Source organism: Pungitius pungitius, chromosome 5, assembly GCF_949316345.1.
Source record: "Pungitius pungitius chromosome 5, fPunPun2.1, whole genome shotgun sequence".
Lineage (NCBI taxonomy): Eukaryota > Metazoa > Chordata > Actinopteri > Perciformes > Gasterosteidae > Pungitius > Pungitius pungitius.
In genome coordinates, this window is record NC_084904.1 from 12252910 (window position 1) to 12271793 (window position 18884).

Below are 18884 nucleotides of genomic sequence, written 5' to 3' on the forward strand. Positions count from 1 at the left end.
TTCCAGCAGTAAATATTTGGAGTAAAGTCAAAGGTGCAAGATCTGTGATCAGGAGCCATTCGATTGACTCTTTACTGCTCTCAACATGGTGACGGGCAGCAGGCGGGTACCACCTAACAGTGCAGACCACCTTGAAAGTGCTGACAGCGCTTACCTGAAGGGGGACCCAAGGTCTGCAGAGCAGTGCTATGGTCCGTAACCGCTGTGAGACAGCAATGCAGGGCAGCACTGACATGCGCTATTATGCACCAAAAGCATGTGCACTCAGATGACAACACACACACACACAGAGGGAGAGCCATTACTCCGCTATATCTTCACACAGAACATCGTTGTTGTTGAACGAATGTAATAAAGCTCCGAGAGGCTTTTATCCCAAATCAATGAACAAACAATCAGACTCGAATTTGCCACTTATTTCACTAAGTAATGACATTTCTTCCCCTCTCAAAGTAATTGCAACTCATTTGCTCAGTGGATAAATAAGTAAATGAATATATCACAAAGCAGATTAAAATCACAGAAAGGTATACATGCACACCCTTTTGCTCTTATTTGTAGCCTAACTATAAACATTTCCTTTAGTTGTTCAGATGGGACAATTATTATTATATTTGCAAGAATAGCAGGAAAAAAACGAGCACACATCAGAAAGAATTGTGACATCTTCGAATATTTGTGTATTTCATAAAACACCCTGGCAGCACTACATTAGCCATTAATTCCTTCGGCACACACAGTGATTTAATGGCACCGTACCAACCTTTTACAACTTTTACTTCCAGCCTCTTCATTATTTTGCAGACTTCTCTCCCACTCCCTCTCTCCCTCCCTCCCTCTCTCTCCGGTGGGCGGGTTTTCCGCCAGCAGGGTTTGTTTGATTCTCCATTGATTTTTAGGAGGAGGAGAAAGTGAGAGGGGAGGAGTGCAGGAGAAACCCCGTCCTGCGTGGTGAGGAAGAGGGAGAGAGAGAGAGAGAGAGAGAGAAATGTGATCGTGTGTGTTTGGGACGCGAGAGCAGGACTGATCCAAAACGAGGCGAAAGTCCCACTAGCGGGCGAGCGCACTCTCGTGTCACGTGGGCGTGGATTAGCACGGGGGTGGGTGGGGGGGGGAGAAACGAAGTAAAAGTGTCCTTGGGAGCGACTTCTACTTTGCACTTTGTCTTCCGTCCTCTCTTTGCCTCTCGAACTCCCGTCCGCCCTGCATTCCGAGGAGCGTTAATGCCCCAACGCACCCGAGGGGGAGAGGAAGGAGAGAAAAGTGAGGAAGGAGAGGCCGAGGAAGAAGGAGCAGAAGTAGTAAGGAGGCCTGGACACCCCGCGCCCTCGCCCCTTGGAGCCCCGTCCCCTCTCCCCTCCTGGCCCTGCATGGACGGGGATGGGGAGAGCCGGATGCTGTTGCCGCGGGGCTGAGCGCCTCGCCTGTCCGTCTCTGGTGCGCCGCTTCCGGTCGCTGCTGCTGCTGATCATCGCTCTCTGCTGCGGTGCTCACATAGGTAAGTTAACTCACTCCAACACTGCCACAACCAAAGTGTGTGTGTGTGTGTGTGTCTGTCTTTACGAACAACTATAACCGCGGCAAACATTGACTTCTATTGCACCACGGAGTGACCAGAGAGCCGTCCCTCCGTCGGTTACATGGACGTTTTTAAATGGGTGGTCGTGGCGGATCGTCGCGTCGGGCCCCGTGCTGCCTGACAAAGGCTCTCTCTCCAGCGGTAGTGCTGCAGTCTGAGCACGGATCGAGTTTCTCCTCCTCTCTCCTGGGCCGTCATCCTCCTGTCTGCCCCTAATGGCTCATGGAGGAGGGGAAGAGAGGGGTGAATCTCTCCTAATGTCCACAGATACCAGAATACAGTTTTACCCAGTCAGCCAGTACAGAGTTAGGATCACAGCAGCACTGTGTTTTTATTTTAGGTCCAGTTGCATGATGCACATAAATAAAATGCATGGTGGGAAGGGGATTTTAAGTTATGTTTTGTGAACAACAATGTGTTGATTTTGTGTTTTTGAAATTTGTGGCTGTTTCTCCAACAAGCATAAACCTACACCGCCCAATTTAAGCCACATGCTGTAGAGACGAAGAAAACAAAAACACAAGAAAATTGTGCTCCCTGAAAGCCTCAAGTAAATAAGGTGTCTGTATCACTGACAGAATGATTCCTTCTCTGCAGCTGTAGGCGCACAACCACTAATTTACCACATTGTTTGTTGCGCTTAAAGTCATCATCACAGATGTATTTTCCATATGGTCCAAAAAGCAGCACTCTTTCTGTCAAACAGGCTCTTTTTCGGGGGGTGGGGGGTTGCATGGGGTCGGCTGTCTGTTGAGCAGTCACACCTCCAGTAATTAGTTTAACACAGCTCAGGCAGCGGGACAAAACCGCCTCTGCACGCTGCCTGGTGGGAACAGAGACAATCACTTCCCAATAAAGACCCTCTTGGCACCTCCTGCTACACGTGCGTCACCTGGAAAGAATTTGTATCATTTAGTCCGTTGTTTGATTTTCTTTCACTTTTTACATTTCAAGGCATTTATTTAGTTGTCGCCACAGGCGTCAGGTCCGTGCGTCTGTTTGGACGGCGGGGCAGGAAAAGCCCCCCCCCCCCCCCCCCCCACAAGTGTCTGGCCGAGAGAGAGAACGAGTGCACGCCGTAGTGAACTCCTGTAGAGCTTTGTATCCCAAAGCGTGGAGGGCTGTTTGTGGGATGTGAGCCGTGCGAGAGCAAACACACAACAAGGTGATCAATAAGCACTTCACAACCCATTCCCTCTGTTCGGAGATGATCCCTGCGGATCCTTTCCTGATCTCCGGAGATCAGAGAGGTCTGACGGATCGGGAGACAAAGAATCGCTAAACGGAGCCTGAGAGATTCGGCCGGGGGATCTTTTGACCCCTGTCTAGTGGTGGAGAGTGTGTCTCTAGAGAGACCAACAGAGAGAGAGAGAGAGAGAGAGAGAGAGAGGGCTTAAGGCTAAAACAGAATAGCATTACTACTCAATATGCCAGAATAGTGCTTATGTAGAGGGGAGTGGAGAGCAGGTTAATACTGTGGTAGGACATAGAAGGAGTGCTGTGGGCATTGCTGCTGGTTTTATTGTGTCTATATAAGATACTCAGCCCAGGGGATGACACAAACCAGGCTGCGGGTGTGTTGGGTGGCTCTCGTGCCTCAGCGGTGCCCATGAGGAGTTCTTTATTCTTTTCTTATTTTCAAGGCAATTCAGTATTTATCCATTTTTAAAAGTACAGCTATGCTTGCTTGAAAAAAGGACGCTGATGAGGACCGCTCCACAGAAGAGAGACCACTGGAAGCTTTCAATAGCGAAATTATGAAAATAAAGCTGTCCAATGTTCTGATGTGTTCTGGAAACCCAGTGTCCTATTGGCGTGACACATTCACAGGAAGGAAAAACTGCAGGTTCATCCGGTGTCAAACATCTGCAGATACTCGTGATCAGAGAAGTTTTAACCTTTTTATATAAGTGGAGAGTTTGAACCCGAGTTCTTGCGTTACACAGGGGCGACTCTCTTCCCCGCTACGTCACCCTGCAGGGAGAATGGCCGTGAATGAGAGCTTTTGTCCGTTTTTAGAGCAGCTCATGATTTGATACCCCTCCGACGGAGAATAAACCCACTCTGATTAGATTGGGAGCGGTATTTAGGTACTGCGGGGCAGATAGGAAGGAAAAAAAGGAGGCTGTTTGGTGCGCCAATCAAAGACACAATGTGTCCTCAGTGCTCGGACCGTCTGCACAGTGGAGCTCGGCATGGACGGAAGCCTCTGCCTGTGTGTGCGTCCGTGGGTCGGTGTCTGGGTAACAGGCAGGAGACAGATTCCAAAGCTCGGTGTAAGTGGGGGTTCGTACCTGCGCCTTGATTTCTACAACTTGGAGCACTACTGCCCCCAAATGGTGACACCTGACTCTGTCATGCCCCAAAAATAGTCTACAAAGAAGGGCCGGAAAGTGCGTTTTGCCTGTGTGTGTTTATGTGTTCGTGGTTGTGTTCATGGAAGTCATTTTGTGGTGCGACAATAATGAAATCTGTTGATTTCTGTAAAAAAACACGCACTCTCTGCTTCTGCTCGGCCATTGGGAGATCATGCCACCATCTCGAGATCACTTGACTGTGCACGCTAATAGATGCACAAGCTGCCTTTTCTCTAAGGCAGCTGTGTGTGCGTGTGTGTGCGTGTGTGTGCGTGCGTGCGCGAGAGTGAGCCCATACGCTGCACAGCCTCTCTCTGGACTAATCTAATAGGAGCACGCTGTGACTGATGCATTTTCTCTGGTCTCCAATCTCTCTCTCTCTCTCTTGCTGTAGGTCTCTCTGATGATCTGTGATATATATAAAGATGGTTTGACCCTTGTTGCATTCAGAAATACAACAATAGGTAAAACATTGGGGACGATTTTGGACAAAGACCTTTGTCCCTGATGTGTGTGCAGGGACAGAATAATCCATCTTTTGGATGCACTCCCTCAGCCCCTCAGTGCTCAGAGCTGTAAGCAACCATTAAAGTCACAGAAAAATAGAAGTTATATCTAATTAAGGTATAATTCTGATCAAGTATTCTTCTCCGCTAAAGCTACAAAGAACCACAAATGCAATACGCTCGAAAATAACAACACATTTTAGTCAACCAAATTTCTGACAGCCTAATAATAATGGAACATTATTAAGTCATGGTAATGTGTTTGTGCACACCTTGTAATGTCTTCCTCTCTCTTTACACTGTCTGTGTTTTGGACTCCCCGGCTATATGATAAGTATTATCTCACTTGTTATGGAAGAAAACCTTTATCTCTTCTCTCTGGCTGCTCTTTGGTTTATTACCGCCCCAGGTTTATTGCACTCACGGAGCGGCGCAACTGATTCATCAAGACTTTAAACCAGTACATTGTCCCATTTTATTGGGTTGTATTGCAACGGGTGTCATCTTGTCTTTGAAGTTCAAAGTAACCTTAGTTGTCACCTGAGTGCGAATGCGTTTTGTATTTCCAGTTCAATCCAGCTCTCATAGTAAACGCCCACACTGTCACTGGTTTGATGGTCCACTATCACAGTTCCTGTGATGATATCTCTTTTGCTAAACATGTCTCTGCTGTCCGTCCTCTCCAGGTCAGTGCCAGGTCGCGGCCCCCCAGTGCCGAATCCAGAAGTGCACAACCGACTTCGTCTCTCTGACCTCCCACCTGACGCCGGCCGTGGATGGCTTTCACGTCGAGTTTTGCAAGGCTTTGCGCGCGTACTCTGCCTGCACCCAGAGGACAGCCAAGTCCTGCCGGGGGAATCTGGTTTTCCACTCGGCCGTGCTGGGCATCTCAGACCTCATGAGCCAGAGAAATTGCTCCAGAGATGGGCCCACGTCCTCCACGCACCCCGAGGTCCAGCATGAGCCCTGCAACTACCACAGCCGCACCCAGCACGCCCATGCGCACGCCCACGCACACGCCCACTTGCATGCACACTCCCATGGCCACGGCCACTCGCTGCCAGTCTACCTGTTCTGCGGGCTGTTCGGTGACCCACACCTGAGGACGTTTAAGGACAGCTTCCAGACTTGCAAGGTGGAGGGGGCGTGGCCTCTCATCGATAATGACTATCTATCGGTTCAGGTCACGAATGTTCCCGTGGTAACTGGATCCAGTGCCACAGCAACCAATAAGGTGAGAAGAGAGAAAATGGGTTTCTGGATTTTAATATGCTGTTATTAAGGCTGAAAGAGTTTCTTAAGGGGCAACTGGTGCAATCCAGTTAGTGTGTGTTTAGAGGGATTTTTTCATTTTTATAATGACTTCTAAGTTTTTATTTTGTTCCTCAGAGTAAGAAATCATATTCATTTCTGGCTAGAAAACACTCTTGCTCTCTCTTTTCTTGCTCTCTCTCTTTTCCATTTCTGTGTCTCTCGCTCACAGTTGCGAGGCTAACCGCTCGATCTTGTGACTATCTCTTGTGACTGAAGCAGTGTTGGAAGCATAACTTGGTTAATGCCTACATATAGCTTGACCTTTATAACATGGAATGAAATGTGTGAAAGGAACCACTGTTTACTTGTGTGTGTGTGTGTTTCATTAGTTGCACTTAATGCACTCCGCTTGAGGGACTATGTGTACTCAGCGTCTTTATCCCTTTATGACAATAAGACACACAGGCACTGCTAAATGGATGACGGGCAAAACAAGCTGATCATTGTGGCGTTAAAGAGGCGATGTTTATGTTTCCCTCGATGATCTGGCCTCTGTAGCTTAGTCGATTGGCTTTAATTATTAAAACCCCTACACACTCATGCATACACTTAGTCATATGTGCGTTAAGAAACACACAATAAGCCAATAGTAGGTTTGCTGCACTGTGTAGGTGAAGGTTTGACCTTGTTTCAGAGGTGGGGCAAGTTATTAGTCACAATTAATAGGGACACACACACACATATATATTAACAGCCCACCAGGCTTAATGGCCTGCCAGGCCTCATTCGTCACGGCTGTCATTTGAACAAAGCAGCCATTCACCGGAACTATGATGCTAGTGCTAACCGTAATGCTCACACCACACCCTGTATGCACCATCGGGTGTGTGTGTGTGGGTCAGATGTTTGCATAGCTGTGTCAAATTACTACTTGTTAAAAAGTAATTTAGTAATTTCTTAAATGTAGTGGGAAGAGTCAATAACCTGTGTAATGGCTGAATGTCCATTTCTGTAAGAGTGTGTGTGTGTGTGTGTGTGTGTGTTACACACAATGTCTATGTATACAATACAGTTTCCATCCAGTAGTAGTAGACGAGTTGATTAATCTGATAAATATTTAAAAATGATTTTTATCCTACTAACTTCTCTACAATGAGTCGTCCCTACTCATCTTCTTGACGACAGTTTTGTTTGACCTCTATTGAATTTGTCACTGTGAACAATGCTCAATTCATTGCACCCACTTTATAACTAACTCGGCTGATGCTCCTCTGGCTGCCTCCCTGTAGATCACCATCATCTTCAAGCCCTATGAGGGTTGCACGGACCAGAGGGTCTACCAGGCCGTCACAGACAACCTCCCCGCTGCCTTCGACGATGGAACAGTGAGCAGCGGGGACCCCATCCACCTCTCTGCTGGCGCGGAAGGGGCAACGGGGAAGGTCCGGGCCCTGTGGATCTCCGAGCGCAGCCCGGGGCGCCACGTGGAGCTGCACGCCGGCTACATCGGTGTGACTGTCATCGTTCGCCAGCTGGGCCGATACCTGACCCTGGCGGTGCGCATCCCGGAGGAGCTGGCGCAGGCCTACGACGCCACCCAGGACCTGCAGCTCTGTCTGAACGGCTGCCCCGGAGGAGAGCGCATCGACCGGGCAGGCCACCTCCCCCTGCCGCTTGCCCCTCCTGCGCTCGGCCTGCAGCTTCAGCAGCCGCGCCGACCCGGCTTCTCCCCGCAGACACAGACGCAGGTCTTCAGTGTGGAGGGGGCGAAGGAGCGCTGCAGGGAGCAGCTGGATGTGCAGGACATTTACTTCCACTCCTGCGTGTTTGACCTCCTTACCACCGGGGATGCTAACTTCACCGTGGCGGCGTACAGCGCCCAAAAGGACATGGAGAGTCTCCACCCTCACAGGGACCGATGGAGGATCTACCCCCGCGGCGCTGCCACCGCCGCGTTACCCCCGGATTCTCTGCTTATCAGGCGGCTGGCTGTGCTCCTGCTGTGTGTTCTAAGCGCGGCGTTGGTGTAGGAGGCCCATGTTGGTGTGACCACTACAGAGAGATCATTTGGGGAGTTTTGTTGAGCACTGATACTTCGCAGCACTGTTTCTTCTCGCAGGTGCAGAGGAAACGGGCGTCTGGACAGCTACTGGGAACGGGTGTTTTTAGGACACAGGAGATACTGGCAATGTTAAGTGCATCTTACCGGGCAGAATCAGCCATCTGGTGAATAAAAAATGAGTTATCATAACTGCTTTTCAAAATCTGTCTTCACCTTTTAGACCATGCACATGACAAGGACACAACTGCACCTGTGTTTGGAAATACACCCCAGACTGTAAATAGCTTGTTTTCAGTGTAATAATGTAGTTTTCTTTGTTGTTGTTGTGCCATTTAATGTGATTTATCTTTAATACCTCAGACAGAGGATGTATGTTTTAACAGAAGCACTTTATATAGTTTTATTTAATTTTTTTTTTTAAACAAATCCACATCAGTGTTTCTTCTCACTTTACTTTCCTCTACCAAACTCGCCAATGGCTCATGTTTTGGAGACCATCAATAATTTGATTTTGAAACCTTTCAATCTTTAAGTCTGTGAAACAAGGAGCTGCCATTTTTGTTTAAATCTTCCAGGAGCTGATTGAACTCAGCGTCTCAGTTTTACGTCAGTTAATGTGAAGTGTTCACTTTTGAATGTTTTATGAATATTGTCACAGCAAATGCCATCAGTACCATTTTGTTGTATGAATTTGTTCTTTTTGTACATCTTGATTTCAGATATGTTCAAGTGTGTACGAATGTACAATTTTTTTTTTTTTACCAGTTGTTTACATACTTGGATGTGTTTTTTTATTTCCTATGAAAATCATGTCAGAGGAATTTCACATTTTTGCCAAAAGGCATTGCTCATGTATGTTTTTCTCATTCTGTTCATTCATGTTGTTCTCATGACGTTTTCATTTGAGCCAAAGACAGATAATGTATGGTTTTGTATGTATAAAGGAGATCAAAACTCACCACCAAACCAGCACCCTTCATCTCCTCACACTATCTGCTCTTTTTTTTCCCTCTTTTGAAGTTGCTACTGTAGACTGTTTTACTCTTTCTATCAGATTTAACGAGCTGCTCATTACTGGTATACTTGTAAGATACTGGAGTGAAGACAAAATAGCGCAAATCATTGAACTTAACACGCCATCGGCCGAGATGTGAGTTTTAGCATTGTGTTGTGGGACTATGGGCCTTTACAACATGCACCATTCTGTATAATTTACCCCATTTGGTTGCCCATAATCGGCTTCATCTCAGTTTTTGGCAACGTGTTCTCTTACATCATGGAGTGTCAGTTTGGTGACGAGTGATTGGTCAATGTTGAAATACTTAACTTATTTATGAACGTAGTTTCCTGTAGAGGAAGTTAAGCTCCATATTCTTGTTGTTGGATAATAATAATAAAAATTTCAGGTGTGATTTTACTGCCACTTAGTGGTGCTCTCTTGCTATGTCGGTGTGTTACTCAAGGAGCTTAAAGAAACAGGAAAAAGTGGTGTGCAAGTGTTTTATTAAACAATCTAAGTCAAAACAGCTCACAGTAAAAATGGGTTGTTTCTAGCAAGCCAAATTTCCCTCAATTTTTCTTTTAGAGAGGGAATTTAGGATGAAAGATAAACTGCTCTTCTCACAAACACATGTTGAACAGGTGTGCTAACCCATCTGTCTGAGGTTAGGTTTCGATCAGATACCAGACTCTGGCCTCACAGACAATCGGTTTTCAACTGTCACAGTCAACAACACCTGGGATGTCACAAGCTGAGAACACAGCAGCACATAATCCCGACAGTGGATCTTCTCTCATTTAACCCTTGTGATTGCAAAACCTAGTGTAGGACCATAATCATAACTCCAACCGTAATGGAGGATCATTCTCCACTTCTTTCAGTGTGAGAGTTCCCCTCTCTGGGGAAGTTTTCTTTTCAAGGTCACCCGCTGCATCAGAAGCCTTCGAATTCCAAACATCTGAAATGTCATAACCATCGTTTGGATCAATAACAAATTCGTACCATGTTTCACACTGTAAGACAACACAATGAAGGTGAGTGGAGAGTCAATTTAGTCCCTAGTGCTTACCACTTAATGACAGCGCAAATGGTGATCAAAGTGTTGAATACCAAGACCTTCATGAGAAGCAGCCTCAAAATCATGACCACCACGGTGTTTGTCCACGCAACAACATCTGGAGATCAAACCACACAAACATCAACAACCTCTTTTTCAAACTGGAATTTCCAAATGAAGTGAAGATGTACCTTCTGTCTCTTCATATTCATAGCACATCTTGTCTTCACGATCTGTAACTATAAAAAAAATAAAATTGGGAAATAAAAAGTTTGTTTGTAAGGAGAGTAATAAGGAACCAAATTCAGGCTCAGCTGTTCTACCTGATGAGGTGGTGTGATGTCTCCTGGCGACTTTAGGTCGTCGCCTGTGACTCACAGAGCAACTGTAGGATGGCCAGTCTCTTGTTGCCACGGTGATGATTGCCACAGCGCTGTTGCCACGATGCTTCCTGTCTAAAGCGACGCTGTATGGCGAGCTGGACATGTGGCCTTCTGATGGTGACCTCCAGCTGACCTCGAGGTGCCCGCTCCTGAAGTCACCCACCATACAGACTAGCAGGGTCCAGCCGAGTCTCTCCCCTGACAGGTGGACAGGTGGGGCCAAAGATGCCAACACATCACCCTCTACCACTCCTGAAAGATGATGGAGGACCAAATGAGAGGCGATCTGGGTGCAAACGTGGTCTTTAGCTAACTAACATAATGTGATGCAGGGGTTTCTGAATTGAATGAAATGTGGTTGTAGATATAAAGCATGTGGTTTAACAATGAAATAAAAACGTTTTCTGTTAGCTTATAAGGAAAACATAACTTGATCATGAAAAGAACGCTACATTACTGGTGTGTAACAGTCTATTAACAAATGTTTTATGCATTAACATGCATATGCCATAAACCCCTAGAAATACAATAATCAATGATTTTGCAACACCAAAAACCATCTTAAAAACCAGTCCTTCTGATTGGGATTTGATCGCAATACTCCATTGAGTCCTATTCTAATCTTGGCTGCAATGAATAATAATGTAAAAGACTAAAGATAGAGGTTTCTTATTCAATGCTCTTTGTAAACATTTTTTAATATTAAACTGAGTAAATAAAACTGACTTGACTTTTTGACAATTGCCAGTGAGAACTCATACATGGTGGCCATGCTTTATCAAAAAAGTCCCCTCAGAAGTTGGTATTTATGAGTCATTTTCTCAACCACACTATTAAAAAATATTCACCATTATAATGTATCATAAATAGAATGCACCTACCTGTCCATAAGTAGATGATAGGAAGGTAGAATAGCCCCCTATGTGGCTCAGCCATGTCTGTTAGTTGTATTACTGGTTCTGCACGCACCTCTGAGTGAGTGAAATGAGGGCATGTCGCTTTACTTTGCCAAGAGCATTGCATTATGGGGGATTGATATGTCACATTGACCTTAAATACTCACAACAGCACCCCCTCCCCCCCGCCCCCTCATATCAAGAGCACCTTCAACATTGGTTTGACGACACGCATGTCGCGTACACTTGTGCACGCACACGCGCGTGCCCGATCTGACGCACAGGGTGATTTTGCCTGCAGTGGGTGGGAGCTTAGATTGTAAAAGAAAGTGAAACTCAGCAGCGGGAACATGAGGGAAGGATGACAAAGCTAATATGATCGAGGTAAAACTGTCGCCCATTCATTTCCGTTAAAACCTGACTTGAAGTGAATGCATATTCTGTACATTGTAACTGCATAACAATCTTCCACAGCTACTTTCTGCTACTTCATTTCTGTTGTCATGATAAAATTGCCCGACTGCTGCGTATGCAGCCTGATTTGATCCGTTGTTGCTGCTGCAGCTGTTGTCACCTCACTGTTATAGCTGTGTCCTCATCTTGTCCGCATGGAAAACCATGTGGACGCGTTTGTCACAGGTTTCATTCTGCTTCAGGCGTTGTTGTGTTTTGACTAAGGGACTAAAACCAAGGATCTGTCTAATCGACAGAATCCATGTGTTCAACGCCTTCATTTAGTAGGTAGCAACGGGGCTGCTAATGTTAACATTTATGAATCAACTGTAAAAAACAGGAAGTACAAGGGCATAAAAATGTCACTGCGAAATGTGTGTGGTGTGTTCCTAATCCTGCTCTAATTTATCTCAGGTTTAAAAGACGTTTCGATTGGTCTATATTCTGGATACGTCATCCCGGCAGGCATTCAACCCTCTCATCAGGGGGTCCATCTTCCGCTCTGCAGGTTAAAGGACATTTCCTCCACAATGGTCTTGGTTAGACTGTTGGTGCCGTCTCTATTTCTGATGTCTCTGGTTGAGTCGCAGCCCGCCCAGAGTTCCCAGCAGGCGTCTAGCCCTCCTCACCCCGCAGGAGAACAGTCTCCTTTGGGGACCGACACTCTGTCCTTCCCTTGGAGCCGTCTTCGCCTGCCAAGGTACGCTCGCTCTGAGGAATTTACAAGAAAATTACCTTTTTCCTTTGGGATTCATTGACTATGAAAGTCCAAATCTGTCTTTGTCTCAGGTACATAATTCCACTTCACTACCACCTCCTCCTGCACCCTAACCTCACCAGTCTCCACTTCACTGGCTCAGTGCAGATTCAGATCGACGTCCAGAACAACACAAACTGGGTAGTATTACACAGCAAGGGCCTGCAGATCTCCAAGGCGACCATAGTGGACCAGAACCTGGGCCGTCCGTCTGATAAGGTGGTTTTAAATGCAGCACAGTTGTCATTAACCTTTTATTTTTTATTGTTAACTACAGTCAACCTAACCCCTCTCCATCTCCTGTGGTTCTAGGTTCTTCCAGTTCTTCATAACCCTTCCCATGAGCAGATTGGCATTTTCTCTTCCAGGGTGCTCAGCAGCGGGCAGAAGTACTTTCTGAATATTGAGTTTGGGGCAGAATTGTCAGAAGGCTTCTATGGCTTTTATAAGAGCACCTACCGAACCAGCACGGGAGAAACCAGGTAAGGTCTTACAAAAACACAGAGAGCTTCTGTTGAGGATTAAATATAATCATGCATGCTCACGCTAGATGGCAATTACACTTGAACAATAATGTAATACTAATAATGAGTGGAGGCTGTGTATGACCCGGAGCACACGAACATGTTGGTAAAAAGGCTGCACGCACTCTCAGGGTCACGTCCATATTTGGGACTGGGTGACCATGGCTCACACGCAAAACAGCCTTAATATGGAGTGAACCTGTTGCTAAAGAACTCCACGCACTCCCAGGGTCAGTGGTAGATAAAACAGAATATTGAGACTAACATGTCTCACACACAAACTGGCTCAAGTATGCAGTGAACTCAGGAACAACAGGAGACGTGATGATCCGAGAGCCTGAAGGGATGGACATCCCTGTGCTCCAATGGGGCTCTCCGAAAGTCATAAACAAGGAGCCGCCTCCATCATAGTGAACCAATCAAGAATGCTCTTAAAGACTATATATTCCGAGCGCACTTTGTATTAAGCCCTTTTCTTTGCTGTTGCTAGACAGATTGAAACAAGTCCGTGCACGTATGACTGCAGGACTGAATACTCCTGTCACAAATAAACATTGTCATATTGCTTTGATTAAAGTCTCAAGTCTGGTCCTTGCTTTGCGTTCACGACACTTCCAACCTCAGTTCACCGGCCTATTTTGTAAACACCTCTTGTGCCTTTTCAGAACATTGGCTTCAACTCACTTTGAGCCCACTAGTGCTCGGATGGCATTCCCTTGTTTCGATGAGCCGAGCTTCAAAGCTAACTTCTCAATACGGATCAGGAGGAGTCCGGAGTACATCTCTCTGTCCAACATGCCTGTAGTGAGTGCTGCATAGATTCTTGCCGTCACACATGGTCAAATGTGTGCGAGACACGGCTACAGTGGTTTGTTTGTGTATTTCAGGTTAACACTTTTGAAGTGAACAACGGCGTGCTCGAGGACCAGTTTGATGCCAGTGTAAAGATGAGCACTTACCTCGTAGCTTTTGTCATCTGCGACTTCAAATCTGTCACTGCAAGAACGTCTTCTGGGGTGCAGGTGTGGTCTTTCTTGCCAACAATGCTTCCTTCCCAGGGACACTTTTTGATCTTTATGTACTTTTTTTGTCTGTAGGTGTCCATCTATGCCTCCCCTGAAAGGTGGCCACAAACCCACTATGCCCTGCAGGTTGCTGTCAAAATGCTAGACTTCTACGAGGAATATTTCAACATCCATTACCCTCTACCCAAACAAGGTGCCCTCTGTTTAGTTTACCTTTAACTACTTTGTCAGAACCCCGTTCTTCCCCCTCTTTCTTTCTTTCCGCTTACGCGTGTTTCCCATGTCTCAGATCTGATCGCCATACCAGATTTCCAATCTGGTGCAATGGAGAACTGGGGCCTGACCACCTACAGGGAGACCAGCCTACTCTTTGATCCACTCACGTCCACCATTTCTGATGAACTCTGGGTTACCATGGTGATTGGGCACGAGCTCGCCCATCAGGTGAGAGTGTGACACTGCCTGCTCTCTGACGGCATACTTTGGGGCTTTAGATGCTCATAATCGTAATGATCTTGCACCCTGCAGTGGTTTGGTAATCTGGTGACCATGGAGTGGTGGAACGATATCTGGCTGAATGAAGGATTTGCCAGATACATGGAGTACATCTCAGTGGAGGCCACCTATCCTGACCTCAAAGTGGTATGTGCTTGGTTTAATGGGGGAATCAACTTAAATGATTAACAGTGGCAGACTAATAGTAAGAGTAGTAGACCACAACCCTGTTCTGTGTGCAATCCTGCAGGAGGAATATCTCCTGGACACGTGTTTTTCAGCAGTTGGTCACGATTCGTTGAACTCTTCTCGGCCAATATCCAGCCCAGCAGAGAACCCCACTCAGATCAAGCAGATGTTTGACACAGTCTCCTATGATAAAGTATGCTTTCAGTCTCTTACATGTGTTGTGCCTGCAGTCACAAATCGGGTTACTCAATCATTTCTAATCATATTATAACGGAGTTGAAACGTAGGTATACAAATCCAGGAATGACTGCATACCATTTCCGAGCTGAATAAATATGTTTCTGTTTTCTACCAGGGAGCATGTGTCCTTCACATGCTGCGACACTTTCTGACCGATGATGTGTTCCAGCGGGGGATTGTACGATACCTCCGCAAATACAGCTACAGGAATGCACACAACCAGGATCTGTGGGACAGCTTAGCCAATGTACGAACATCTCTTACATTAACTGTGACAGTCACGATTGTCAGTCAATTCATTCATTCATTTTTAATCTTCTTAACTAAAAGTTAGAAATATTGTAACATACAATATACACAAGGTAACTGGAAGTGAATTGTACAATTTCAAATTTTGTAAAACATTATAAATGACAATAAGGTAAATGCGATTTGCAAATATCTTTTGTTGTTTTCCAGACATGCTCCGAGGAGGACTTCATCTCAGGAAAACACTGTTACAGCAGCAACCAGGCATCAAAGAATGCAGTGAGTAAACGCATGAACATCCACCCACTGACATCGATTCATTGCGGTTTTATTTTTAAATATTTTCTTATCTTGTGATGGTGTGGTTGCACTTATTGTCTCCCACAGTACCTGTTTGCAGGTGAGCACATGGACCTGACAGCCATGATGAACACCTGGATTCTGCAGAAAGGCATCCCCCTGGTAACTGTAACCAGGAAAGGGCCCAATCTGCTGCTGAAGCAGGACAGGTTCCTACGGACAGTGCTGCCTTCTGACCGTCTCTGGTCAGCTTTGCAACATGGGTGAGCGTGCACATGCACTTGGAAAGTTTTTTTTATCCTACTCAGTTTACTCTTGTAGAAAAACTACACAATTCTCCTTTACTCTGTGTATTTGATTTTCCAGCTTCATGCCCCATTATTAAAGTATAGAGTAACTTTAGGGTTTTAACTTTTTTCTGTTTGAATAATTCACTGTTTTCATTTCTAGTTTCCTTTGGCACATCCCCCTGACTTACAAGACACAGGCTTCAGGCACCATCCACAGACACCTGATGACAACACACACAGGTAACAGTGAAGGAAGTTAAATATATTTGATGCACATGTGCTTTTTAATTGTATCCTCTCTATTTATGCCTCTTGTAGATAGTATACATATAGGGGAAGACGTCAGCTGGGTGAAAGTAAACACTGACATGACCGGCTATTATGTGGTTCATTATGAGGATGGTGGTTGGGACGAGATGACTGAGCTATTGAGGGAAAACCACACTGCTCTCAGCTACAAAGACAGGACTCACTTGATACACAACGCCTTTCAATTGGTCACGTAAGCCTTTGTGTGTGTGTGTGTGTGTGTGTGTGTGTGTGTGTGTGTGTGTGTGTGTGTGTGTGTGTGTGTGTGTGTGTGTGTGTGTGTGTGTGTGTGTGTGTGTGTGTGTGTGTGTGTGTGTGTGTGTGTGTGTCTCAATACAGACAATAAGACAGAGAGCGACATAAACAAGACCATTAAAACTATCCCACCTCAAATAACAACTATAAATATTGTTGTATGTCTCTAAAGGGCAGGTCATCTGCCGCTCAATAAAGGCTTAGACCTTATTGGTTACCTGCAGTTGGAGACACACACTGTGCCTCTTCTACAAGGACTTGGCTATCTGGAGGCCTTCTACAGGATGATTGAGAAAAGGAATGAATTGGAAGTAATAAGCAACCTACGGGTAAGAAGATAAGGGTACAAATTGAGTGTAATATTTCAGAAAATGTCAGTATGCGGTGCAGTTTAATTTAATTCTTTTCTGTGTGAAGAGGCACATTCTGCAATTTTTCCGTGCGGTCATTGACCGTCAGACGTGGAGCGACAGTGGCTCCGTGTCCGAGCGCCGGCTGAGGTCAAAGCTCCTGTCACTGGCTTGCCACCTGGACGATCCTCGCTGTCTGGGGCGGGCACAGGCGAGCTTCAAAGACTGGCTTCAGTCCAATGGCACACTCAAGTATGTCCTTAAATTATAATCCGTCAACAACCTCTGATATCATGCATGGTGGAACGTATCATGGTATCTCTAATGTGCGTCTCTGCTTGTTTACCCCAGCTTGCCAACTGATGTGGCAGAGACGGTGTTTTCAGTTGGAGCTCAAGATGACCGTGGCTGGGCTTCACTGTTACACACATACAACATCTCTCTCTCTGCAGCGCAAAAAAGCCAAGTCCTGTTTGCCTTGACCTGCAGCAGAGACACAAAAAAACTACACAGGTACATCTTCCTCCCCGAGACATGTTTCACGCAGCTTATGCTGTTGCCATCTGGCTAACTAATGTCTTACTACAGCCAACAGAAACCTGATATTTAATTGAGTGTCTAGTTCGACATATGCCATATAACACATTTTCGTATGGGCCTTTTCAGGTAATGGGGTGTTACTATAGCAGGTTATAAAGTGTGCTCTTGTGTTCCAGACTGCTGCAGTTGGGTCTTGAGGGGAAGGTGATTCGATCCCAGGACCTGTCATCTCTCATCCTGATGGTGGCCAGGAACCCGCAGGGACATCACCTCGCCTGGAACTTTGTCAAAAAGAACTGGGACACGCTCGTTCAAAAGTTAGTGCAACATTATTGGGACCATCATGAACGACAGTATAGGTCAAAACATGTGAGCCTATGAAAATGCTCTTTAATTTTTTTTTAAACATACAAATGTCTTACATAGTATATATATACTCTGTTAGAAGTTGTTTTTTTTTTACATGTCAAGCTGGTGTTTTTTGCCTAAATACAAAAACTTTGTGTAAACCAGTGATACATGGCTTCAACATACTATTCAATAACAAGTGAAACAGATTATTGTTTTAATGATTTGGGGCAGCTATGAAAACCACTAAATATCAAGGTGGGCATATGGAGGAAAAGATTATAAACGGTGGGTATCCTCTCTGTTGTCTTTCTGCTCCGCAGGTTCCAGTTGGGCTCATTTTGTATTAGAAACATCATCGTGGGCACCACAGGCCAGTTCTCCTCTCCAGAGGAACTCGCTGAAGTAAATATCCGCTTATATCTTGAATTCAGAGGCAATTTAGAGATAAATGTTGACCAATATTTCAACATTATTATTATCATTATTGGGTGCATTGGCAATAATATAATTATTCATAGCCAGCGGGCCATGTGGTAGTGGGTCATGCACAGGAACTCAGCTACAGATGCAAAAACTATTTCCAATTTCCTCATGTTGTGAAATAGTTTTACTGACCTAGAAATATGTATCCATGAAAGCATGTGTTTGATCCCCAGGTGCAGTTGTTCTTTGAGTCCATCAAAGAGCAGGCGTCTCAGCTGAGAGCATCTCAGGTTGCCCTGGACAACGTGCAGAAAAATGTCCGCTGGTTTCAGAGGAACCTAGAGACTATGAGAAACTGGTTGAACAAAACATTACAGTGAAAGACTGCAGATGAAAGAGAGGTGATGATTAGACACCAAAGCGAGATTATTTGGGATGTTGTACTTTTTTTAAACTTGTTTTTTATGTGTACAATTTCACAGAAAAGCTGACAATTTTTAATATAATTACTGTTTTCTAAATAAGCAGAGATTTATTGGTTTGACCCAGATAGAGAGATAAAGAGAGAGATTATCTGTTAAACTAACTACCCAGCATATAAACAATAAAAGCGTTAAATGTACCTGCTGGCCCCTTTGTGTGCATTGCTGAAACATATTTTTTTGTTAAATACAACCAGGCTGTGTTTGTTTGTTTGTTTGTTTGTTTCTGTATAGACTTGTATTCATCATATTATTTTGGGGCTACAAATTGGGATTTTACTGAGAGCTATAAATAGGTTATTGTTGTGTTAGACATGTAGGTTAATGTTTAGGGTTGGGCTCCAGGCATTAATTTATTGGATATAAAAAGATTTAGTTCTAGTAAATAATATGTTTCTTTTTTTGTTGTTGAAACCAAATATTTGATAGTTCAGACTGTTTCAGGTTTAGAGTCAATGTAAATATCTAGAGTCAAGCTTTCATTGGGCCAAGGTTAGTTAAGCAGTTAATGGTAATTCGGGTTTTGTATTGAGTGGCTTACGCATTTTGTATACCCCG

General features: G+C 45.1%; 2 protein-coding genes across 2 annotated transcripts; both read left to right on the plus strand.

Moving 5' to 3' along the window:
* Positions 1-854: 854 nt before the first annotated feature.
* Positions 855-8174, plus strand: rgmb (repulsive guidance molecule BMP co-receptor b). Its single transcript, XM_037483284.2, has 3 exons — positions 855-1498; positions 5129-5676; positions 6986-8174. Exons 1-3 carry the CDS (start codon positions 1381-1383, stop codon positions 7724-7726), a joined length of 1407 nt encoding a protein of 468 aa, XP_037339181.2. The 5' UTR covers positions 855-1380; the 3' UTR covers positions 7727-8174.
* Positions 8175-11292: 3118 nt separating this feature from the next.
* Positions 11293-18396, plus strand: erap2 (endoplasmic reticulum aminopeptidase 2). The gene is made up of 21 exons (XM_037483327.2): positions 11293-11478; positions 11962-12247; positions 12337-12523; positions 12617-12786; positions 13494-13632; positions 13716-13850; positions 13926-14046; positions 14143-14297; positions 14382-14495; positions 14599-14730; positions 14893-15024; positions 15237-15305; positions 15414-15589; positions 15777-15856; positions 15935-16118; positions 16353-16509; positions 16598-16782; positions 16882-17043; positions 17247-17387; positions 17742-17823; positions 18078-18396. The coding sequence occupies exons 2-21, from the start codon at positions 12078-12080 to the stop codon at positions 18222-18224; spliced, it is 2838 nt and encodes a 945-aa protein (XP_037339224.1). The 5' UTR covers positions 11293-11478; positions 11962-12077; the 3' UTR covers positions 18225-18396.
* Positions 18397-18884: the final 488 nt, after the last annotated feature.